Source organism: Pseudochaenichthys georgianus, chromosome 21, assembly GCF_902827115.2.
Source record: "Pseudochaenichthys georgianus chromosome 21, fPseGeo1.2, whole genome shotgun sequence".
Classification (NCBI taxonomy): Eukaryota; Metazoa; Chordata; class Actinopteri; order Perciformes; family Channichthyidae; genus Pseudochaenichthys; species Pseudochaenichthys georgianus.
In genome coordinates this window covers 3,515,669-3,540,504 of record NC_047523.1, presented here as the reverse complement: position 1 = coordinate 3,540,504, position 24,836 = coordinate 3,515,669, and the positions used below count along the sequence as shown (strand labels likewise).

The 24,836-nt window shown below is 44.0% G+C and overlaps 1 protein-coding gene across 11 annotated transcripts in view; it reads right to left on the bottom strand.

Annotated features, from left to right (window-relative positions):
• clasp1a (cytoplasmic linker associated protein 1a) overlaps positions 1-24,836 on the bottom strand; it is a 113,839-nt gene that overhangs the window by 13,367 nt on the left and 75,636 nt on the right. For 3 of the 11 annotated variants that reach the window (XM_034110698.2, XM_071206993.1, XM_034110700.2), the window contains 16 exons: positions 22,964-23,026; positions 22,277-22,380; positions 21,430-21,453; positions 20,203-20,447; positions 19,519-19,582; positions 19,109-19,272; positions 17,464-17,542; positions 17,222-17,365; positions 13,645-13,794; positions 13,111-13,217; positions 6,510-6,657; positions 5,989-6,235; positions 5,269-5,325; positions 4,648-4,841; positions 3,984-4,112; positions 1,506-1,712 (listed from right to left, as the gene is read on the bottom strand). In XM_034110698.2, the coding sequence (XP_033966589.1) occupies positions 1,506-1,712; positions 3,984-4,112; positions 4,648-4,841; positions 5,269-5,325; positions 5,989-6,235; positions 6,510-6,657; positions 13,111-13,217; positions 13,645-13,794; positions 17,222-17,365; positions 17,464-17,542; positions 19,109-19,272; positions 19,519-19,582; positions 20,203-20,447; positions 21,430-21,453; positions 22,277-22,380; positions 22,964-23,026 (2,126 nt within the window). Of the gene's footprint in view, positions 1-1,505; positions 1,713-3,983; positions 4,113-4,647; positions 4,842-5,268; positions 5,326-5,988; positions 6,236-6,509; positions 6,658-12,197; positions 12,336-13,110; positions 13,218-13,644; positions 13,795-15,167; positions 15,264-17,221; positions 17,366-17,463; positions 17,543-19,108; positions 19,273-19,518; positions 19,583-20,202; positions 20,448-21,429; positions 21,454-22,276; positions 22,381-22,963; positions 23,027-24,836 lie in introns of all 11 variants that reach the window. The other 8 variants (XM_034110702.2, XM_071206996.1, XM_071206997.1 and 5 more) reach the window with 5 other exon arrangements.

The following is a 24,836-nucleotide window of genomic DNA, read 5'->3' as shown; positions in this document are numbered from 1 at the left end:
CCAAACCTATGTTTCTTTAACACTAGAACCACCAACGGGTACATTTTACCCGCAGCTGTTTTTTGATTGTATGTAACTTTTTTTCAATAACATATTAAAGTCTCCCAGTCCGTGACTTTTCCTGAAAGTGTGTAATGTAGCACCCTCTGTTGTTCAAAGTTGTCAATATGAAGTCAGATTGAAAAAATTGCCAAAAGAATGGCCCTTTATACCTATACCCGCCAGCGGGGAATATTTACCTATATATTTAGAAAATGCAGCGTAAACATGACGTGTTGCTATAGCAACGCCTTTTGTATACTGCGGTTCTTTATAGATAGCTAGATAGATAGATAGATAGATAGATAGATAGATAGATAGATAGATAGATAGATAGATAGATAAGCCGCGTTCACACTGCGGTACTTTTCCCACAAAGGTTCATGCGAACTTAGTTCATGCGAACTCTTTAGTTCTCATGAACTAAGTACAGATCGCGTTCACACCGGAATAAATCCCTGGGGGTGGATTAGGCAAATGAAGCCGCTGACGTCACTTCTTCTTCTTCTGCTTTGGATTTACTGGCAGGCCGCAAACCACTTCACGGCGTATACTGCCACCCGGAGTCCCCGGCCGGAAGTCCCCGGAGTTGGACTGGCTTCAGTAGAAGCTGCTGGGACTCCCAGCAGCTTCTACTGAAGCCTTCCGAGTAAATCGCCAGAACGCCGACACCTCCTCATCTCCACCGCTCCCATGTTTTATTTTGTGTTGCCATAAGTTAGTCTCTCTGCGTTTCTGCGCTGGGCTAATGCTAATAATGCTAATGCAAGGATAATAAAATGGCGGCTTCACAAAACTTTTTGGGAGTTTTACGGGGCGTGGTTTTCAATCCGCCCAGCCAATCAGCTCTTTTCTCACAAAAGAGCCGCTCGAAAGTCCCTGCTCTCTAGCAGGGACTTTCGAGGGGGTAAAAAGGTTCGTATGAACTACTTTTAGTACCGGCACTCTTTGGTGTGAACGCGATCATGAACTAAGTTCGCATGAACCTTTGTGGGAAAAGTACCGCAGTGTGAACGCGGCTATAGTTATAGATAGAGAGATAGATATATAGATAGATAGATAGACAGATAGATATTGATAGAAAGTTATAGATAGATAGATAGATAAATATATATATAGATAGATAGTTATAGATAGAGAGATAGATATATAGAATATAGATCGACAGATAGAGAGAGATTTGTACCTAAACAAAACACAAGTCTAACACCAAGCGTTTAAATCAGCACTGGTAGCAATATTTTATACTTCATGCTATCTTCACAAACTATGTCCTATGAAAAGCTGAGAGTCCACAGATTCTATTGGTATACGTTTCATCCCTGTGCGATCAAAACCCACTGCTCTGTATGATAAATAACAGAACATTGAACCTTGAAAATCAATAGCGGTACATTTGACCCGTTGGTGGTTCTGGTGTTAAAAGCTGTGTCTGATCTAACATCTTGTAGGTTTTAAACTCAGACCTGCAGGAGTCCGGGGATGATGTCGGGCAGCAGCAGCAGCAAGGAGTCCTTGGCGATGCGTTCAATGACTTTGGTTTGCATCTTGATGGCAGCCAGGTTGATGGGGTAGTCGGCTGTCTGCACTATGGGGCACAGCACCTTGATGCACTGCTCCGGGTGGATGGAGCCGGCCAGGGTGGAGGCCGCCTCCTCGGCTGCTCGCACAACCTAAAGCACATCAACATGTACACATGGGATTATCAACAAAAAGAAGCAGAACTTGCAACACCAGTTTGTGTACGTATTGGAGCAAGGTTAAACTGCAGTAGATTCAAAAGGTCATTCTGGGACAGAAATCAACAAAGAGCTTTACTCTTTACATGGATCAATGGATGAGTTTAATTTGCTGTCAGACTTTGAGCACAGATTCTTTCTCCCAAACTGTGGATTCATATTGATCTGGAAGTTTTATGAAAGTGTCGTCTCACTGTTTATCCGGTGTATTGTGTGTTCCACGATCAGTGTTTACCCACTGTGTCCCCGCTTGTGTAGGAGGATCATTCTGAAGGCTCCTCCTGAGCTAAAGGCTAACTTAGCGAGTTCAGCCGTTGTTATTGTTCTCTATCGATAATTAGATCATTAGTGAACCTCTAACAAATTGGCACTATGAGCACTATATAAACCCTTTCAGAGTAAAATATTTGACACAATTGTAGGGTATTTTCCCACCTTTGAGTTTTTGTGGAAGTTTTATCAAGAAATATCTAAAAGAAAAGCTCATGTTCCATGTCTGCCAGATGTATAAGTGGGCAACAGTTTGGTGATTTGCCTTTCAGCCTGTTCTGCTGCCCCTAGGTGAAGAGGAACATCCTGTAATGCAGCGGTGCCCAGTACGTCGACCGCGGGGGCAATGCTGGTAGATCGTGAGTCATTCATAAACAAACAAAAATCCAGCTCCGTTAGAATAGGCAAAACAGGTTTTGATCCCTCCTCCATTGGCCTCCCTGCCACTTAATTCAGGAGTTTACTTGATTGACAGAAAAAGCGACCTATCCCTTTCCAGTCTGTTAACCCAGAATGCAAAGCGATACAAAATCAGTCAAGTGCCGGGAAAACTGAAATTAAATTAAAGAGACAAACAAGAGACAAACAACAAAATGAGTGCGGGACCGAGCAAGAAGCTAAAGACAGACCACTTGCACCCAGAATGGCAGGAAGAATATTTTGTTGTGATGTCACATTCAAAGGTTATTTGTTTGCCTTATTTGTAAAGCAAGCGTCGCTCTGCCAAAGAAAGGTAACGTGGAGAGGCATTATCGGAGTGTTCACAAGGCACATGACAGCGACTTCCCTCCGAGTAGCGAGTTGAGAAAGAGAAAGGTCATGTATTATTGCTACACAAACATTATCTCGCAGTCTTAGTGTCGCCAACTCGTTTCTAACATGCAAAAAGACAAACAAATGCGTCTGTGGTCGGTGTATTTTCGATCTTTCCAATCCAGACGAGATCTCTCTCCCGTCTGTGTGCGAGGGGGCGGGGCAGTTTACACACACGCAGCTGCTACATGCAGCAACACACACACGGAGGAGATGGCAGAGAGAAGCGCTCCAAGGTGTGGTTAAATGTTACCCGTCTTGAGGTGGACAATGCTCGTTGCCAAGAGTGTTTAGCATGTGAGGGCGGTAACACGAGCAATTTGTCTAAACATTTATCAAAAGTGCTCCACATTCAGACGGAGGAATGCACCGGGTTCCACTGTCTTTCTAGTAGCTCTGTAGCCCCCCATCCACGAGTAACGGTTCCACGTCAGGTGTTATGTATGCTAGCAGCAACACACAGAGTTAACTCAATTATACAAACATGGGTTATGATTAGAGGTAACAGAGTTACTCTTTATTTTGTTAAAGTTTCAGCTGTTCTGTGTACAGTTCTGTCATCACATTATTTAATATGATTTGTTAAAATGTTGTTGTGTCTTTTGATGTGAAATATTTTATTTTTTGCAGGTCACCCTTGAAAAAGAGATCTTCTGATCTCAAGGGGCTTTCACCTGGTCAAATAAAGGCTACAAACAAACCATTTATTTAATTAATAAAAAGCAATATTCATTTTGTTCAAAATGTGTTAAGTTAATAATATATGTATTTTTGAATCAAGTATTCATCTTTATTGTCTTCATTGTTAGTTTCCACATGCCTAAAACAACCTCAAGCTAAATCTAAAAGTTGATGGCTAAATAAGAGCGTTTGAGAAATTGTGCAAATAGTCGATTAATCGTTTCATTAATCGGTAGATTAATCGATTATCAAATGAGTCGTTTGTTGCAGCCCTATTGTAGTTATCCCATGTATAAATAAAACGTGTTATTCAGCAACCCTTGCCATTTGGGATTTTATTTTTGGTTGGTAGACCAAAGCTGGTCATTTCAAAAGTAGCTCACCAGCCAAAAAAGTGTGGGTACCCCTGCTGTAATGCATCTTTAGGGTGATGTAGTGTACCTCCTTGTGAGAGTCCTTGTGAGCCTCCAGAGTTTTCATGATGGTAAGCTCAGCGTAGTTTTTAAAGCGCGCCGGCTGATTCCTCAGGATTTCTTTCAGCAAACGCAGAGCCAGGGCCCGGATGGTGTGCTGAGGGGAACAGAGGCAGGGCGATCAGTTCAACGGACAACTGTCCCTGCTGGACATCCATATGGGCCTACAATAAAGGACACCTATCAACAATTAGGTGCAATATCATCCTAGTTAGTATGACTAGAACTACTGGCTGCTGCTTCTTAGTGGTCTATTCCAACAAGCATCTGTGGGTTATTATGTCAATATATAATTGTATCTACTACAGCAATCTAACCGCTACCACACAGTATCTTACTTTCCTATTTCCCTGAATGTGTATGTCTGTAAATATGTTCCTTTTATTTGATTTAAATACTATGTGCATGCCTTTTGAACTAATAGTGTGTTGTGTTTCGTCTCCATCTAGACTTCTGTAACAATGTGAATGTTCTGATTCAAAACCTGAATATCACGAGGCTCACAGCGTCAGGCTTATTGGTACATGTTAGGCTCAGAGGTAATCAATGGCCTCCACACACACACGTTCACACAGTCCGAGTGTGTGATATCTACAGGAGCCACACACACGCAAAGCCGCTGAGTAACGCACGTCTTTATCCCCCAGCGTCTCCAGCAGCAGGAGCAGGATGGTTTTGAAGTGTTCGTCCCACACGGCCAGGTTGTCCTCTCGTGTGATCTTCAGCAGCTCCACCAGGGCGCCTTTACGCTCCTCAGAGCGCTCGTTGTGATTGGACAGTTCCTTAAGCAGGTCTGCCACCAGGTCCGAGTGGTCCTGACCGCCTGCTGCAGCAGAGAGCATGAGGCAAACATTAATTACACATTCAATTGAGCATCAACAAATACATTACCCAACATTTCCCACTGAGGATACATTGAGTATTTCTGGTTCTATGTATTTATCACCGTGCAATATTCATGTGTAGTAAAAAGGGTAATATAATGTGTTCTGCAGGTTCAAATGTCTACATACATTAGATCTAGATATATAGTTAATGACTGAGAATATGCACTTCAAAAATAAGCTGGATGCATCCGAACATCCGGTCCATTACAGAGAATGGGACAGCTGTTCTGCAGGACACACTGACTCTGAGAAGTTAGGAGAGCATCAAAACACATGTTGATGTGAAATGATTGAATAATGCAATCGCACACAGAGGGTGAGTGGAGTGAGTACATGTCGGTCAGTTCTCAGGTGAGTCATGGTTACCAGGAGCAAAGACCTTGGGGAGCGTCATCTTGTTTTCACCACTTTCCTGCCGTCGGCCTGGAGGGGAGGGGTGGAGGAGGGATGGAGGGGTGGAGGTGGGGCACAGAGCAAAGAATGTGATGCCCACAACAAAACCCACTGCAGCCCCTCTGTTGTGCACCACACATAACGCAGTTAGACCTGTTGTGTCAACGTTTAGCCCCCCATGGGTGAAAGTCAAAGCTGGCTACACAAACTAAAGCCAAACATGTGGTTGAGCTCATTCTTGTGTCACGTCTCAAACGTAGTATGTAACAGAAGTGAAGGGTGTCTTCCTCCATGTTGTCGACTAAATGATACATACTGAAGGATCAGTGTGACAGACAGGAGAACAGGAATGAATGCTTTAACAGAATAACACAAAGAGAGAAATGTCTTCGGTTTGCTTCAGAGAGCTCAACGTTTACAGTACTGGAAGCAATGTAATGATAACAACATCTCAGTGGTTCATGGCAAGACTTTCCAATATAGAAATGTGTTTAAGTGACAAGCAGGGTATGACTTAAATCTCCTTACTGCACCTCCGAGGGCGTGCGAGGGACACCATTTCAAAGTGAGAGAGCTTCTAACCGTTTGATTCTTCTTTACTGAATATCATAAGTACATTCTGGTGTCCCATGATTTCTTTCTGCTGCAGTAATGCCCTCCCTCCATGTAAACACTTTTATTGCCTCAACTCACAGTCGCGGAACTGCTCTACGTCATCGTCGAACACGGCCTCCTTCATGGCGCTCTTGTCATACGTGCAAATGGTTTCTCCGTAGCCATAAGGGGCGAACTCACGGCCCCGTGGCCCCGAAAAGGAGCGGGGCGACGGCGTGTTGAGCAGGGAAGTCTTGTTGTCTAAGGCGGTGCGACCTCCTTCCACCACGTCTAAACCGAGCCGAGCGTCAGAGCCAGGAGAGGACGCTACGCCCTCTCTTCCTGCCTGTAACACAGGGAGGGAGGGAGGGAGGGAGGGAGGGGGAGAATATGAGAAAGCATTCTGAAGATCTAGGTGTACCTGCAGCTTTCAAAACATTTGATGTGGGCCTGAAAACCTTTATCCAGAGGCCCAGTTCAGCTCGGGGTGGGACAGTACTCGGATCCTGCTGAGCTGGTTCAGCCGTCTCCGTTAGTCATATCAATTTGGATTCAACCAAAGCTGAACGCTTTAGTCATTTTTACAGTAGGAGGAAGGATTCGGGAAAGTGCCGACTCACCGCGTCGTCCCTCTTGCCCTCCTGTCTGATTGGCTCGTTCAGGTCCTCCTGGCTCCGGTAGCTGAAGCTCTGGATGGCCTCAGTGACACCGCGCAGCGAGCTGTAGATCTCCTCAGAGTTCATGTTTTCAGTGTCGTACTCCATCATGCTACCAGACACACACAGAGAAACACTGTCAATCCTTCAGGTGCTTGGCCTGTACCAGTGATTTAGCCTGACTTGATAGGCTAGAGGGCAACAGAGGACGCTTTGGACAACTCAAATTCGTTCTTTTTGTCTTATTTATCAAGACAGCTCCAAGAATTGATCAGGGGGGTATACTGCGAAGCAGAATTTTCGCTTAGCCGGCTAAATTCAGGGAAAACTCCGGCTTTCCGGTCATCCGAAGCTGGTTCTCTTTTTAGCAGGCTAGATCTCCATGGTAATATATGCTAAGCAGCTAACCTGGTCGGGACCAGGTTAGGTTGCAGGCTAAGAGCTCAACTCAGTGAAAGCACCGCCTGCTGACCAATCAGAGTTCAGTGTGCGGAGTTTAAAGCGATCAAGTCATATTACAGGAGAAAGGAAATACAGAAAAACTGCCGTCGCAGGAAAGACGGCCGGCAAAAATCACCGACTGTGTGAACGTGAACATGAATAGAATATCACCTCCCATCTTCAGAGCAATCTGACTATTATAACATTAGCGTTAAGAAAGCTAACTTAAATATCGGCCACAACATAAGGAACCGGATCAGAGTAACATTAAGTACAGTCTGCGGCATATCACTTCATAATGTATCATATCTCTCCTTATCTGAGTCAGCTGAGCCGTGTCTGGCCGTGCAGCACTCACAGTGTCACATACTGTATGCAGAAGTATTATTTTAAGCATCACATTAAGTTGACGAAACACTCGAGACAAATGTAATTGAAGTCAGATCGTGTTTTAGACGAGGCAGTGATATCCTGTTAATGTACGCATTCAAACACTTGTTCTTTTACCAGCTGTATTCACCTTGCAGGTTCAGCTATGTGGCTTTTATCCTGGATAAAGTGTTTAAGTCATGGATGTTTAAAGTTTAACTTCTTCATTTTTGACTAGTATTAAAGTTCACTTTTCATTCAGGTAGTATGACGCTGCGCTGTCAGTAGCTTCTCCATGTTTGTGATTGGTCGAATGCTCCAAATACCACCCCTTTCATGTGAACGCGCACCTAACTAGATAGGACACGGCTGGCTTGAGCGATCCACTTGATAACCAGCGTCGTAGAACAGTTTAGCGAGAGCGCGTATGTTTTGGATTAAGCCAACCGGCTAACTCCAACATATCCAGGTTAGGTTGAACCAGGTTCGTAATATAGGCCCCAGGTTGAAAACCTTCAAAACACAAAGGACAAACAAAAGTTAGCTCACATGCTACACAAATTACAAACATTTTGCAGGTCTCACTGCATTCTCAATAATACCAATAATAGCACCACAAACTATGTTTTAATTAAAAAGGATAAATGGTTACTTTAAAACCACATCATTAACTTAAATGAATTAATAAGAGTGTTTTAAACACTCTTATTAATTCATAAAACACTGTGTTTATCTCCACTTGGAAACAAGCATCTGAACACCTGCGTCGTCTAAATTACACAGAAACAAACGGAGCACAGGCAGACCTCGCTGCGTAAAAACACAGCTGATTGCGCAACAGCACTCTCGCAAAGTGCGGCACCAGGGGGTATACTACGAAGCAGGATGTTAGTTTAGCGGCTAAATTCAGGGGAAACTCCGGCTTTCCGGTCCTACGAAGCTGGTTCTCTTTTTAGCAGGCTAGATCTCCATGCTAACTTATGCTTAGCGGCTAACCTGGGAGGTATACTGCGAAGCAGGATTTTCGCTTAGCCGGCTAAATTCAGGGAAAACTCCGGCTTTCCGGTCATCCGAAGCTGGTTCTCTTTTTAGCAGGCTAGATCTCCATGGTAATATATGCTAAGCAGCTAGCCTGGTCGGGACCAGGGGGGTATACTACGAAGCAGGATTTTCGCTTAGCCGGCTAAATTCAGGGAAAACTCCGGCTTTCCGGTCATCCGAAGCTGGTTCTCTTTTTAGCAGGCTAGATCTCCATGGTAATATATGCTAAGCAGCTAACCTGGTCGGGACCAGGTTAGGTTGCAGGCTAAGAGCTCAACTCAGTGAAAACACCGCCTGCTGACCAATCAGAGCTCAGTGTGCGGAGTTTAAAGCGATCAAGTCATATTACAGGAGAAAGGAAATACAGAAAAACTGCCGTCGCAGGAAAGACGGCCGGCAAAAATCACCGACTGTGTGAACGTGAACATTAATAGAATATCACCTCCCATCTTCAGAGCAATCTGACTATTATAACATTAGCGTTAAGAAAGCTTACTTAAATATCTGCCACACCATAAGTAACCGGATCAGAGTAACATTAAGTACAGTCCGCGGCATATCACTTCATAATGTATCACATATCTCCTGATCTGAGTCAGCTGAGCCGTATCTGGCCGTGCAACACTCACAGTGTCACATAATGTATGCAGAAGTATTATTTTAAGCAACACATTAAGTTGACGAAACACTCGAGACAAATGCAATTAAAGTCAGATCGTGTTTTAGCAGTGATATCATAAACCTGTTAATGTACGCATTCAAACACTTTTTCTTTTGCCAGCTGTATTCACCTTGCAGGTGCAGCTCTGTGGCTTTGATCCTGGATAAAGTGTTTAAGTAATGGATGTTTAAAGTTTAACTTCTTCATATTTGACTAGTATTAAAGTTCACTTTTCATTCAGGAAGTATGACGCTGCGCTGTCAGTGCGCTTCTCCATGTTTGTGATTGGTCGAATGCTCCAGATACCACCCCTTTCATGTGAACGCGCACCTAACTAGATAGGACACGGCTGGCTTGAGCGATCCACTTGATAACCAGCGTCGTAGTACAGTTTAGCGAGAGCGCGTATGTTTTGGATTAGGCCAACCGGCTAACTCAAACATATCCAGGTTAGGTTGAACCAGCTTCGTAGTATAGGCCCCTGGTTAGGTTGCAGGCTAAGAGCTCAACTCAGTGAAAGCACCGCCTGCTGACCAATCAGAGATCAGTGTGCGGAGTTTAAAGCGATCAAGTCATATTACAGGAGAAAGGAAATACAGAAAAACTGCCGTCGCAGGAAAGACGGCCGGCAAAAATCACCGACTGTGTGAACGTGAACATGAATAGAATATCACCTCCATCTTCAGAGCAATCTGACTATTATAACATTAGCGTTAAGAAAGCTTACTTAAATATCGGCCACAACATAAGTAACCGGATCAGAGTACATTAAGTACAGTCCGCGGCATATCACTTCATAATGTATCATATATCTCCTTATCTGAGTCAGCTGAGCCGTATCTGGCCGTGCAACACTCACAGTGTCACATACTGTATGCAGAAGTATTATTTTAAGCAACACATAAGTTGACGAAACACTCGAGACAAATGTAATTGAAGTCAGATCGTGTTTTAGACGGGGCAGTGATATCATAAACCTGTTAATGTACGCATTCAAAACACTTTTTCTTTTTCCAGCTGTATTCACCTTGCAGGTGCAGCTATGTGGCTTTTATCCTGGATAAAGTGTTTAAGTCATGGATGTTTAAAGTTCTTCATTTTTGACTAGTATTAAAGTTCACTTTTCATTCAGGAAGTATGACGCTGCGCTGTCAGTACGCTTCTCCATGTTTGTGATTGGTCGAATGCTCCAGATACCACCCCTTTCATGTGAACGCGCACCTAACTAGATAGGACACGGCTGGCTTGAGCGATCCACTTGATAACCAGCGTCGTAGTACAGTTTAGCGAGAGCGCGTATGTTTTGGATTAGGCCAACCTGCTAACTCAAACATATCCAGGTTAGGTTGAACCAGGTTCGTAGTATAGGCCCCAGGTTAGGTTGCAGGCTAAGAGCTCAACTCAGTGAAAGCACTGCCTGCGATCAAGTCATATTACAGGAGAAAGGAAATACAGAAAAGCTGCTGTCGCAGGAAAGACGGCCGGCAAAAATCACCGACTGTGTGAACGTGAACATGAATAGAATATCACCTCCATCTTCAGAGCAATCTGACTATTATAACATTAGCGTTAAGAAAGCTAAATATCTGCCACAACATAAGTAATCGGATCAGAGTAACATTAAGTACAGTCCGCGGCATATCATTTCATAATGTATCATATATTTTCTTATCTGAGTCAGCTGAGCCGTATCTGGCCGTGCAACACTCACAGTGTCACATACTGTATGCAGAAGGATTATTTTAAACAACACATTAAGTTGACGAAACACTCGAGACAAAATGAAAGTCAGATAGTGTCTTAGACGGGGCAGTGATATCATAAACCTGTTAATGTACGCATTCAAACTCTTGTTCTGTTACCAGCTGTATTCACCTTGCAGGTGCAGCTATGTGGCTTTGATCCTGGATCAAGTGTTTAAGTCATGGATGTTTAAAGTTTAACTTCTTCATATGTCTAATATTATAGTTGACTTTTCATTCAGGAAGTATGACGCTGTGCTGTCAGTACGCTTCTCCATGTTTGTGATTGGTCGAATGCTCCAAATACCACCCCTTTCATGTGAACGCACACCTAACTAGATAGGACACGGCTGGCTTGAGCGATCCACTTGATAACCCGCGTTTTACCGCTAACGGCCCGTCCACACAGCGGCGTGCGTTGACGCTTCCCCATTCACTTTGAATGGGGTGACGTCACTTTTAGCCGAAATGCATCGTGGGAAGCGACGTGGAGCGTAGCTGGCGTGGCTCGCTGCAAAAGTTGAGCAATGTTCAACTTTTGACGCCTCGGCGAGGCGTCAGCCAATCGAATCATATGCCAGTACAAGCTCTAGCCAATCAAACCGCTGCTTGTGTGTCAGGGGCGGGAGATTCATGTGATTGGTTGTTGGTCGAGTTTCAGACACGCCCACCGGCAAGCGTCAGCGCACGCCGCTGTGTGGACGGGCCGTTAGCGAGAGCGCGTATGTTTTGGATTAGGCCAACCGGCTAACTCAAACATATCCAGGTTAGGTTGAACCAGTTTCGTAGTACAGGCCTCTGGTATTGTACAATACTATAATAATAATAATAATAATAATAATAATAATAATAATAATAATAATAATAATAATAATAATAATAATAATAATAATAATAATAATAATACTCTAAATGAAAACTCATAATTATTTATTAGTCCGTTTTTCACAGATATTATATATTGACTTTCGTCTCGACAAATACACACACACGCATACACACATGTATTTCTGTATTTGTTTTGTCACCATGAAAAGTGCTGTTTTGAAAAACTGATTCGTTTTTAGAAAGAAAAATATTGTGACCATTGTGTATTTTGAATTGTACATGTGCGTGTGGCGCAGTGGATTAGTGCCTTGGTGTTGGGATCAGGGGGTCACAGGTTCAAACCCCACTGCAGTCAGCATGTCGTTGTGTCCCTGAGACCTGTAAGTCTCTTTGGATAAAAGCGTCTAACAAGTGACATGTCGTGTAATGTGCACACATCCTAGCATTAACCCCGCTTGAGAAGCAATGTGAATGATATTTTCATTTGATTAATATGTATTCAGTGAGAAAATGAAAGGGTCAGGCTTCTTGCTGTTGTGATGGCCTCTGTGTCTGAGCCCGCCTCTTTACCTGGGTGAATATGCTCTGCGGAGGACCCTTAGGGAGGGGGCAGCAGGGGTGGAGTGGGGCTGGGGCTGAGGAGGAGGAGGAGGAGGAGGGGCAGGGGGATGCTTTGACAGTCCGTCGCCACCCCAACCCCATAACCGACTGTTGCCACAGCAGCCGGGAGGGAAGGATGGACAGACAGGGGTGAGAGGGATGGACAGACAGGGGTGAGAGAGTGGGGCGAGGACAATGGAAAGCAAGAACAGGTGGAGACAAGAGAAGGAAGGAGAAGGAGACAAACACGTGTGCAGAAAGAGAAAAGACAAAAAGAAACCAGTCTGAGCTTGGAGGTTAACTGAAAGTGTAGATTTAAAAGGAGAGAACTGGAAGGTATCAGAATCAGAAACATTTCAGCGAGGGGGCACTTTTCAATTCAAAATGTTATTTCAACATGACATTCATTTCAGGATTAACTAAAGTAATTAAAACCAGGAAATGATGTTGACATCTGTGTTCATGGGTTTCTGCTAGCAGGTACACACACTCTGCTCGGGCAGAGGGGTGAAGACTGTTCCTACCACTCAGTGGCCACATTCAGCTGGCACAGGAGCCAGTACAAAGGCTACAACATGTGCTGTTCTCGTTCACAGTGTGTATATGAAACAGCCTTATACAGATAGCACCAACGAGCTCGGTGTCTAAGGCACTGCATATGTTATGGATCAACCGAGTGGATTTTGGAAGAATGATTTGATCTATGAATAAAAATGGGTTGGCTTCTTTATTCCTAGCAAGTTGTAACCTCTCTGAGCACCTCACACAGCACCTTGCTCATACCAACCAATCGGGACAGCAGCAGCAGTATCTAGTGCCAAAGCACAGCCATGCAGTGGCACTGGGGGTGTGTGAGCTCAGTAACAGGTGGAAGAGGGGCTACCTTGGAGACAGTCCTCCATGGGAACAGTTTGTTGGAGAGGTGAGGGGGCTGGTCCTGCTGGGGGTGTGGCGTGTCGGCGTCCGGCCAATGGTGTTGCTGGGAGAGCCCTGGAAGAGAGGAAGACCAGAAGGAAAGGTGTAAACCCTGCTGTCTGATGGTTCTGCTGACCGACACACACCCAACTGTGTTTAGCACTGTACGGTAAGAATTGTTTGATATGAGTTTGGCTTCTGTGAGAATTCTGAAGTGAGGAAAAATAAATAGTGTAATTTATTATGGTAACCAAACTTACGATCCTTATATCGATGATTGAACATGTACATAAATGATGTTCGTATTGACTTTATTGCCGTGCAAATGCATTCGTTCAAGGCCTCTCTGTGGCCATAAGGTAATTATGTTCAAATTTGTAATCTCAAGTGTTTGTATTGTGATTGTGGAAACTTGTTTTTTTCATTGTAATATGTTTGTATTCCTGGCAGGAATGGGCTTCCATAAAATCATACCAGCACCAGAGTGTTTGATCTGACTCACCACACTGCTGCTGGTGTTGCTCGAGTTCTTCAGGTGGTTGTGCAGCAGCTTGGTGGCTCCGTCCTGGAACGTTTTGGGGAGGGCTCCCAGCAGCATGGTGAACTCTGGGGTGTTGAGCTCAAACAGAGCGATGAGCACCACCTGTGCCGCCTGCAGGACGATCAGAACAACGGGTCAGGGCTGAGGACACAGCTGAGGAAGTTCAGAAGGTGTCCCTGGTTCCTGAACTACTTTGACCACGTGTTTCTGACGGACCTTTCTCCAGGGGGATCAGAGGCGCTGTTCTGACATTTCATAATGATCAACAAGTAGAGGTTCACTTATAATTTACTGTTGTTTTTTGAATGTCAGAACTTGTAGCACAACAGCAATCCGAGGCAAGGGTTCACTTTGATAAAGGTCAAAACTATTCTGAAACCATGGAAACCAACCGTTCAGCTCCTCAGTAGACTCACATGTGCATTAGCCTGTAGACAGAAAGTGTTACAAGCTGCATTCAGAGGGAAACTAATGAGGTCAATAACTGTTCAAGGACGTTGTTGATATATCGATGTTGCAACATGCACGTGAGTACAGATCAAACATGTAGGGGAGTTTAGAATACACCTGATCTGTTTAACTGAGCTATTGCTTATTTGAAGTTATTATACTGCTGCTATTTTACCATGGTGTACATATCTGCAACTTTCTTTTTCTTTTTGACTTATTGTGTTATCACTAACGTGCACATACTTAGTCATTTCTTTCTTTGTTAGTCTATTCTCCTCACTTTATCTGCACTACCTGCTTTTGTAACCATGTGACTCCCCGCTGCGGGACGAAAGGATTCTGATTCTGATTGCTCTTAAAATAAGTTTGAATAGATGAATGGACTAACAATCTGATGTGTATATATTTATTTTGTTCCTGTTAATTTATGTAGACTTGTCGTATGTTAAAAAAACATATACAACGTGATTTGATTTGATGTTGCTTCGGACCAGAGTAAATAAATGTCATCAAATATGATGTAATCATGGATAACTTTTGAATACTGTTATTGGGTCAATAATGTTTTTCTAACCCGCTTTAGAGTCATATGTTGCATTTCTCTTGTACATACATAGCATGTTAACAACATGCAGGTCCAAGTGTGAAAAAGAGGTTGTTAATGTGAGTCAGGAAAACAAATGTGTAAGGCACACAGAAGAAACAAAACGGCATTTCTATCAGTACAATTGACTTGGAAGTCCGTTCACACAAAGCAACAAGCATCTCCTGTCCTATTAAAAACATTCCAGGCAGGTTAAAGGTCCCACGCTCCTGCTGTGGGTGCACAACAGGCGGAATCTATTTGGTGAGTGATCAATCTGCAAGCACAGTGGATTTTAAGTTGTTACAGCGAAACAGCTGGAGCTTCAATCCTGAAAGTGAGTGACAGGCGCCACACTGGAGCTTCTCTGTCTCTAGGTGGTGGTTAGGCACCGGGCAGGCGGGGCATTGCGTGCTTATCGTGTTGTGATTGGCTGCTGGCGGGGCTCTACCTGCTTACACCTGTCTTCCTGGTTGCCCTCAGCGGACAGTAAGGCTGCAGGGCTGGACCTGCCTGCTAGCTCCTCGCTCACCCAGCTATGAAGGGTCTGGGGCACAGTGGGGGCAATATGGGCGTTACAGAAAGACACAGGACCCCCGACCTCACATGTGGATGCAACACTCAACCAATCCTCCCTAGCACTAACCTTTTTGTAGTATGCCAATGAACAACAGCACAACAGGATGGGACACAGAGGGAGGACATGTGACACGCGACAGACAGACAGACCGAAGGCCCCCAACACTGAGAACCTTTTATCAAACTTTACTACTGTGGCTGAACAAACAATCCAGACTGAAGAATTCAAATGATAACAAGTGTGGAGGTTTACAAGATTCCACTGGCTGTCCGGTGGAAATCTGGATTATAACGCAAACACAGATGATGTATCGTTGTAGTCAACTCACAATGCTATTTTTAACCTTGTTACATATGTTTTACTAAACACCTCTAAGCAATTAGTTTTGCATTAAGCTTGCTCACCCACTTTTAATGTTATTAAAATAGTTTAGTATGGCATTAGTTCCTATGGAGATTATATATCAAAAATAATTTATGTTGAGGGAAAAATAAATAAAGAAACAACAGATTTGATGTGAGATGTAATCTGTTCCCTTCTCATTCTTCGTGGGCCGGAGCTCAGAGTCCTGCATCGGGTCGGGTACCCGCAGGTGACCCGCAAAAAAAGTGATTCGCGGGTGGTATTTTTCCGGGTTCGGTTCTGGGTAAAACAAAGATGATGCGGGTCGGGTCGCGGGTGTTGCATAATAAATATATCAAAATAATAATAATGTAGTTTAATGTTTAAATCCTCAGACCTCTCCCCCGCGGGACCGTGCATAATCATAACCTCTGCAGCAGCGCATCAATCTGCTGCTGAGCACGCCACATTCAAAATGGCTGAGGTGAAGCTCTCTAGCAGAGAATACAGCATTTTCAATAACACTTCCTCAAGAGCGAAACCCAACGTCTGGAGGCTTTTGGTTCCTCGATGGAGGAAATAACCAACATCCCACGCTCTTTGAGACAAATATGCAACTGCATGTGTTAATAATTGCACGTTTTCACTGCTCATATATGTTAGAGAATATTTCTGTCTTACTCCTAAGTGTCAAAGAATAATTCTTCCTTACTCCTAAGATATTTAACCTTTCTGCCTGTTGACATTTACGACGAACCCTAAGTCTGTTATCTGTCTTAAGGAATGGGAAGTCTCAGCTACTGTTGACATTCCCAGTTTTATGACCGGTCAACTCTCGGTCACAGAGCCAAAGAGTCAGATAAGTGATTCAGTGCCTCCAGGTGTTCACGTATACCTTCCCCCAATATGTGGGTTGACCCTCTGTAAACTAGTTAAAGGGTCTACCAAGATGCGAGGCGGATCAGAATTGACATGACAACCCACCCGTGCAGTCAGAACCTTTTGCTGCTGTGACTTGTGATATGAATTCTCCGGCCGTATCCTTGTAATAAACTATCATTGTTTGACATCAAAGCTCCAGCTCTCCTCGTGTCTCTCTGAGTCCTGACTCTCCATTGCTGCAGAAGTTTCCCTTACAATATATATGCGGGTTCGGGTCGGGTTGCGGATCTTGTGTCGACGGGTCGGGTCGGGTTGCGGAACTAATTGGCAATATGTGCGGGTAGCGAGGCGGGTTCGGTATTGCACGTTGAGGGTGCGGGGCGGGAGCGGGTCTTGAAAGTCAGACCCGTGCAGGACTCTGCCGTAGCTACATCTTCTGGTTTAGAAGGGTTACATTGCATCATGAGGATTAAAGCAACACATATGTCATGTGTCACATGTTGTTTTAACCAAGGAAACAAAAATACATTCATATTCTCTGATAACTCCAGTGTGCTGAACAAATGCTTACGACCTAAATTAGGAACAAAAGGAATTTTCTTTAAAAAAAAATGGGATGAAAAGCAAAAACATTATTCTGCAGGAAAAAATTTGTACAAGCAGAAAGATTTGGACAGTCAGTGCTGGATAACGTGGCCTACCTTCCTGACATCAGAACTTTTGGGTTCAGTGGTCCAGGTGATGATGCGAGAGACGGCCAGGCGCGTCTCACTGGAGTTGACAAAGTCTGTCGGGTCCATCTGCCGGGCCAGGGTGTCGATGTACTTCAGAATGGCCACCTTAACCTGAAGAGACAGCACACCTTCAGTCATGTGTGACAAAAATGTTCCATCAACCACACTCAGCGATCCAAACCAGGTCTGTGAACAGAATGAGGGTTTACCTTCAGGTTCGGGGTCTGAGTCTGATCCACGATGAACCGCATCAGGATGTTAAACTGCTGATCGAATGGGAAGGAATCCCTGACACACACAAAGACATGAGAGGTTACCTTTTTGCTTTCCGATGATGGAACAAGCTTGACTGCTCAATAATGAGGTTGATCACTAATTCAGAGGTATAGGAAATCACGTGTCCTTCAACAGATCTCCTTCAAATAAGCATGGGAATATATGAAGATATCATGTCACCGTTATTCTGCACAATATAATCCCGATAATTATCAAACATGCTTAAACGCGCTTATAAAGGCATTAAAACATAGTGGAATCACGTTGACTTACATTTGACTTTATTAGTGTTGCATCCCAGATGTTTGATTCTCTTGTTTGTGAAAAACTATTCTACACAGGGTTATAATATAAAGGTAAAGTAATAATAAATAAATAAACAAGTAACAACATTGTGTGAATCCATTCTTTTCTACTTTCCTTGATTCCTAAAATAAATCTCCAATTTTAAATAACTACTTAATGGTTGTGATGTTGCTGCCAATAATGTATTAACTCAACATTCACCACAGAGTGAGTCAGAGAAAACCTTTCACACTCTCTTTACATTTCTCTAAATCAGTGGTTCCCAACCGGTGTGCCGCGAGCGATGTCCAGGTGTGCCGCGAGCAATGTCCAGGTGTGCCGCGAGCGATGTCCCGGTGTGCCGCGAGCGATGTCCGGGTGTGCCGCGAGCGATGTCCGGGTGTGCCGCGAGCGATGTCCGGGTGTGCCGCGAGCGATGTCCCGGTGTGCTGTAGAATCTTTTTGTTTTACGTTCCAAATGTTTTTTGGAACCAACTTCACTTCATGTATTACATGTACAATGGAGTTGATAAGCTAATAAAACATATATGTTGCTCAGATTTAGAAATAGGAAATTGAATATAGCCTCATACTGACTGCTTCAATTCTCATGACTTACGTCAGCCGTCATTGTTTACGGCGTGCAGACTGCAGAGCAGCTTTTTATCCTCGCGCCAAAGCATTACAAGAGTAATGAGAGAGAGAGTGCTGGAGCAGAGGTTTGAGTCATATTTCCCTCCGATGAATGAAGACTTCGATTGGCTCCGGGAGCCGTTTAATCCTCTCTCCTTAATATCAGCCACGAACAGCAGAGCGCAGGATGAACTCGCAGAGCTCCCTGAAACTGGAGCACGGTGAACTACGTCTGGATATCTTTTGGCTGCTTGTGGGACACGAGTATCATCCCTCTCAGAGTGCCATCAACGTGCTTTTACAGTTTCCAACCTCCTACTCGTGTGAGCTGGCGTTTTCCTCACTCGTCCAAAACAAGACCCGCACCCGGCTGTCAGTGGAACAGGACCTCCGCGTGGAACAGGACCTCCGCGTGGAACAGGACCTCCGCATGGTACAGGACCTCCGCGTGGAACAGGACCTCCGCGTGATACAGGACCTCCGCGTGGAACAGGACCTTCGCGTGGTACAGGACCTCCGCGTGGCGCTGTCCACTAATGAAAGGTTGGGAACCACTTCTCTAAATAGATGCTTGGACAAATAATTTCAAGCCCCTTTTCAGTGTAAAAGAACGTTTGCTGAGCCCCCCTGTGACCCGGACACTGTGAACTGGTTAAAGACCTTGTGATATCCAGGGCCTTCTGGACTTTGGCCTGCACGGAGCCCAGCAGGTCGGCCCCCATCTTCTTCAGCAGCTGGGTGAGCAGCACAAAGAGCCAGTCCTGCAGGTCCTCCCTGTGCACCAGGACGAAGTCCACCAGGGTCTCCAGGAACATGCTGAACACCTGAGCACACATGCACACTCATTACTGATGGTTTAAATAGGACGAACCTGCTCATGTTCAGGCGGGTACATGCCGGCAGTGATATGGATAGAAAACACACTTACTCTCTGTTGTTAAATCCACAGCAAGGCAGGCCATGCAACAAGAGACACTGATTAGTTTCAACAGGCAGGCTCCATCGCTGTATTTTAGACACCATGCCTTGACATCTAGTTGCGCTTCAGTTAGTGTAGTCGTATTCTTTACCTTGCTATGTGGGTCTGCAAACATCCTTGTGAAGATCTCACAAAGTCTCTTCAGCTCCACTCGGCTGCAAGCGACACAAGAAACCATCAGGGCAGGGTTCACATCCTTGTTTGGTCTTGAACAACACTTATAAGCACGTCTTTTTTTTAATTGGCTTATATTAAGTGTCACTAATTATGCTCTTTACTTATTCTGTCATTTATTTGATACTTGCTTTTTTTTTAAATATATTTCTATATACAGTTTCTATATACAGGTATTGCGTGAACATACTGTGTGTATGTTCACGCAATACCTGTAATATTATAAAGAGACAAGAGACACTGGACATTTATGTCACGATTTATTTTGGTCCAGTTTATTCAAAAATAATTATACTTTATATACTTTATACTTTTATACTTTTATACTTTATATGGCCTTCATTAGATTTATTTTCAACCCCCTAAACTTTTTTGCTATACTTGATGTAATTATACTTTGTCTAAACATCTGCCTTTGTGCATATGTCGATATGTGTATAGTTGTGTATTTACTGTGTGACATCACTGACGGTCCAAACAGTTCCAGTCTAACTTCTCTCTTGGCTGTTCACTCAGTTAAAAGCTTTTTCAAATCTAACCTCACAGTATGTGAGCTGGATATAGCACCAAAGCTCATATGTGCCCTCTGAGCCCAGCCCACCTGAGTATCCTCTGGCTTTTGAAGAGGTTCTGCAGGCCCACCAGGCCCTCCTTCCTCTCGGACCAGTTGGAGCTGGCGCAGTGGTTCAGGACCTCGGCCACGTCCTCCGTCTGCCGCAGGTAGTGAGGGATCCCTCCGTTCCTGGAGCTGTACGAGCGCTCCGAGCAGGCGCTGGACGCGTCGCTGTTGGCGTCGTCGTCAGAGTATATCCCCGGGGATTCGTACCTGCGCCTCATCGGCTTCCTCTGCGGGGGAAGAAGATGGTGATGGAAATGTGACACAGTTTGATTCCTAGATGTTAACAAGGCTCTGCAGGAGGTGTTCTGGTGCGCATCAGGGAGACAAGCACTCAGTACATTTCATCTTTTATTCTCTGGGTTTCATTTATCCGTTTCAAAGGAAATTCAGTGCACAATTGTGATATTTATGTTCTGTAAATACGTATTAGGGCCATACTATGCTAAATAGTAGAGTAAATACAGGGAGCGAGGGAAGGGGTAATACTTCAGTAAAAAAAGTGTAGAATTTCAAAGATAAAAGACAACAAATGGGAATAATCTATGTGGTTGATCATTCATTAATATGCAAGAGATTTCTTTTTATTCTGAGAGAATAGTCACAAATTAGAACATTGAAACAGCCAAGGAACCGCATGGCTTCAAAAGCGGTGGTGAGATAAGGTTGTGAAGACATCCAGGATCCTTGGCAACAAAACAAATGTCTTCACATATCATTGACATCTTTTTTCTCTCTTATCATTCTACGACTTTAATCTCAGAATATTAATTACCCCTCTCTCTCGGCTCCTAGTCATCTTTTTTAGTGTTCTGTAAAGGCTCTAATACGCTGTCGTAAATTCCTCAGTTGAAAATGAAATTCACTTTTGATTTGTTGATGAAATATGAACATCCAAGCCAGTAAAGCAGAGCGACAATAAAGCACAAATGAATAGAATAGTAATGACACAGCAAACAGTAGAGTTTAGTTAATATCATGGACTTCATACAAACTAAAACAAGTATATGAATAAGGTACCAACACTATTAGTGACAGCACGTAATATTACAACGTGAACAAAAACACACATTTGAGGTTCATTCACTCAAACAGCAAGAAAGAGGGTTGAGCGGTGTCATGAGTAGAACAAAGCCAGCTGCATCACTGTTTTCTGAACTGGATTAGTGCGGGACAGCAGGATATACACACAGTATGTAAAGTGCCATCTACCTTATTCCTGGAGTCTCCTAGCAACTGGAATGGTAACAAACAACCAAGAGGGAAAGATGAGAGAGGGGAGCTTTAGAGATGGAACACACAACAAGTACACTACACATTTCACTGATCTGTGTGTGTGTGTGTGTGTGTGTGTGTGTGTGTGTGTGTGTGTGTGTGTGTGTGTGTGTGTGTGTGTGTGTGTGGTGTGTGTGTGTGTGTGTGTGTGTGTGTGTGTGTGTGTGTGTGTGTGTGTGTGTGTGTGTGTGTGTGTGTGTGTGTGTGTGTGTGAGGCTTTATTAAAACTCTCAAAGTAATATGTGTAAGGCTGTGTGGGGCTACACTAAGGAACTGTTCCCGCTCATGATGAGAGTCGCCCCCGGTAGTCTTGTATCACAGGGGTTCCAGTCTGACCATATTACCTTAATTATGGTCAGACTGGTCAAAGAGGCCTAAAACGTATTAATTTAATGTCTTGATATGTATATTATTTCCGTCAGCGATCCAGGGCTGTATTTAACAAAAGTTACTAGTAATATACTTAATCATGATTCATAGATTGTGACCTGGATCCAAATGATTGGCTGAATATGTAAGGATTGAAAAAATTAAGTTGAAAAAGTGAAGTTTTTGATAAAAAAGAATCACTTATAATATTGTAATATGAGCCGATGAGCTTCCAGGCTCCCGAAGCTACACGTGTGACGTGGCTGACGGAACTTTATATTTACTCAGATTTAAGCCAAACTTTGGACACAGTTAACTAATGATATACAAACAAAGTTGCATGAACCCTTGCCTGGTGTTTGCTTCAAAAACAATCACATGTCAATAACAACATGAGTATTAAGCAGCAGCTTACCAGAGCATCAGCCACCGCTGCCTCCACCTCTGTGCCGGTGTTCAGGACCCTCATGGCGTTCACAGAGGCAGAGATCCTGGCTTGGTGGATCAAACCATATCGGTCTACACGGGGAGGGGGATGAGAAAGAGAGTAAGTCAATCGTAGTTATAAAAGCAACTTACCTGAACGGGTTCTTTGGCGGGTAACAAAACAAAGAGCAATGCACTGCAGATGAATGAGCTCGAAAGGAAAATATTCTCTAATAAAAGAAGGAAGAAAATAAAAACTAAAACAGAGGGTGACCGAGCCCACCAAAGAGGAATGTCAAGAATGAAAGCAACAGAGGCACAACTGAGGCAGTTCCATGAGAAGGGGCAAATAAGAAAAAGTGAAGCTCGCTGAGTCAGCATCTAAAATGCTGGAGATCCACAGAGATCCCAGCTGTGAATGAGGACAATGAGGTGAAGCAGATGAAAACCTAATGTTTCTCTTTCCATGCTAAACAAAAACAGCTGGCCTTCCTTACCTTTCCTGTATGCTACGTGCAATGCTCAAACACACTCTAAAGTAAAAGGGTGGTGGATGCTTCAGGGCACATCACTGAACATAAACACGGAGGCATGCTGGTTCAGTGGGCCTCTAGGAGGGAACCTGGGAGGTCTGAGAGGGGACTGGGGGGTCGGGGGTTCTGGGCATGCAGGTCACCTGACTGGCTGTGGGGGTCGGCTGTGGAGAGAGCGCTGGTTGAACGGGAGTGACGTCGGGAGGCTGCAGGAGAGGTGGGCAACATTTGGGCGGGGGGGTTAGTGACACACACTACAGGCTTAAAGGTCCCATGTCAGGCTTTTCTGGTTCTGACCCGTCCCCTTGAGTTCTGTAGCTTCTGCATGTGAGCGGTCTGCAGAGTCACAGACCCTCAAAGTTCACCCTACAGCGAGTAAGACTCTAACACAGAGAAGACCCGTCTGCTGCCCCAGAACGCCTCGTAGGGCATTTCTCTTTTTCCATTGTTTTCTTCCGGGTATAGTGACGTATTTCAGGTATAGTGACGTATTTCAGGTATAGTGACGTATTTCAGGTACAGTGACGTATTTCAGGTATAGTGACGTATTCCAGGTATAGTGATGTATTTCAGGTATAGTGACGTATTTCAGGTACAGTGACGTGACGTGACGTAACGTGACGTGACGTAACGTGACGTAACGGCTCCGCAGATTGGTCCAAATTGACCAATCCACGGAGCTCACATGGAGGGGGGGAGGGGGGGGGCAGGAGCTCCAACAAGCCGTGTAGGACAGAGAGTGAATACACAGACTATACAGAGATGCTGTGAGAAACCAATGAGAGTTTGGAACATTGAACAATATACATTTATTCTAGTCGACCTCAACCCTGGAGTTATGATGAGTAGAAATGGCCGTGACACGGGACCTTTAACACCGGCCTCTAAAGGTCAGTCTCAGCAGCAGCTGAGAGGCAATGGATTACTTGGTGAAAAGAAAGTATAGGCTGGTGATTTTCCTTTTCTTTTGACAGGATCTATTTTCTTGTACCACTCATTGTGACCCAAAGGGACTGAAGAGCCCGCACTACCCCGCACTGATGCTTACATTTCTCCATGTGCTCTTAACACACGCTTCATATATTTAAGTTAGCAGCTTAAGAAACACAACTGAACTGTGTTTACATTTGTTTAACATATCAATGTGACATCAGGAATGACTTAAGATCAATTTGGAACATGGGAGAGTAGTGCACCCTCTTGTGTGTGAAATGTGTATTACAACAACAAACACGAGGGATCTAAAGCACACCTGTTTGATATCATTATAACTTAGACAGTTTATAGTGGCAAAATAAAGTTGTTTGTTTTGGGTCAGAGCTTCCTTTATTCCTCATCCACAGGTGTGTTATATCTAATTTGGAATCTTAATGAATTTGACAGAATGTGACTTGTTTTCAACCTGAAATGCGTGCTGTTGTTTTGATATGACAGATTATTAAAGGAGATGAATAATAACCCCTTAATCTTTCAAACAGAATCACTGCTGGTTTAAACACCCTTTTGTATAAATATAGAACTGATTATGTTGAGGCCTTAACAGAGATGTGGGGGAAAGGGTCCTTCTCCATGTGTTGCTATTGGATACACAGTTAGGTAGAGAAGGAGGCAGCCCATTACTCGTCATAACCCACACCAGCCTTGTATTCTTCACTTTGTAAAGCGATGCTAAAGACAGTCCTTAATCTGATGCTTCTCAGGCTCTATGACACAGCACCACAGAGATACAGTTAACATGTGGTCTGTACTGCAACAGACATCTGTACTGAAATGAAGACCACCAGCCTAGTGGTGTGAAAAACAAACTTGAGTTATGACATCATTTCCCAGAATGCAACAGCACAATAACTATGAGCTGCCGTAGCGGGCATTGTTTGCATGGGCACAATCAGCTCTTGAATGATCGTTATCGCTCGCTGTTTATCTCCGTCCACCTTTCATCTTCCTCAAGCTTTCAAGACGGCACTTGAATCACAACATGTTCACAGATTCCTTCAGACGTAATTCACATACACA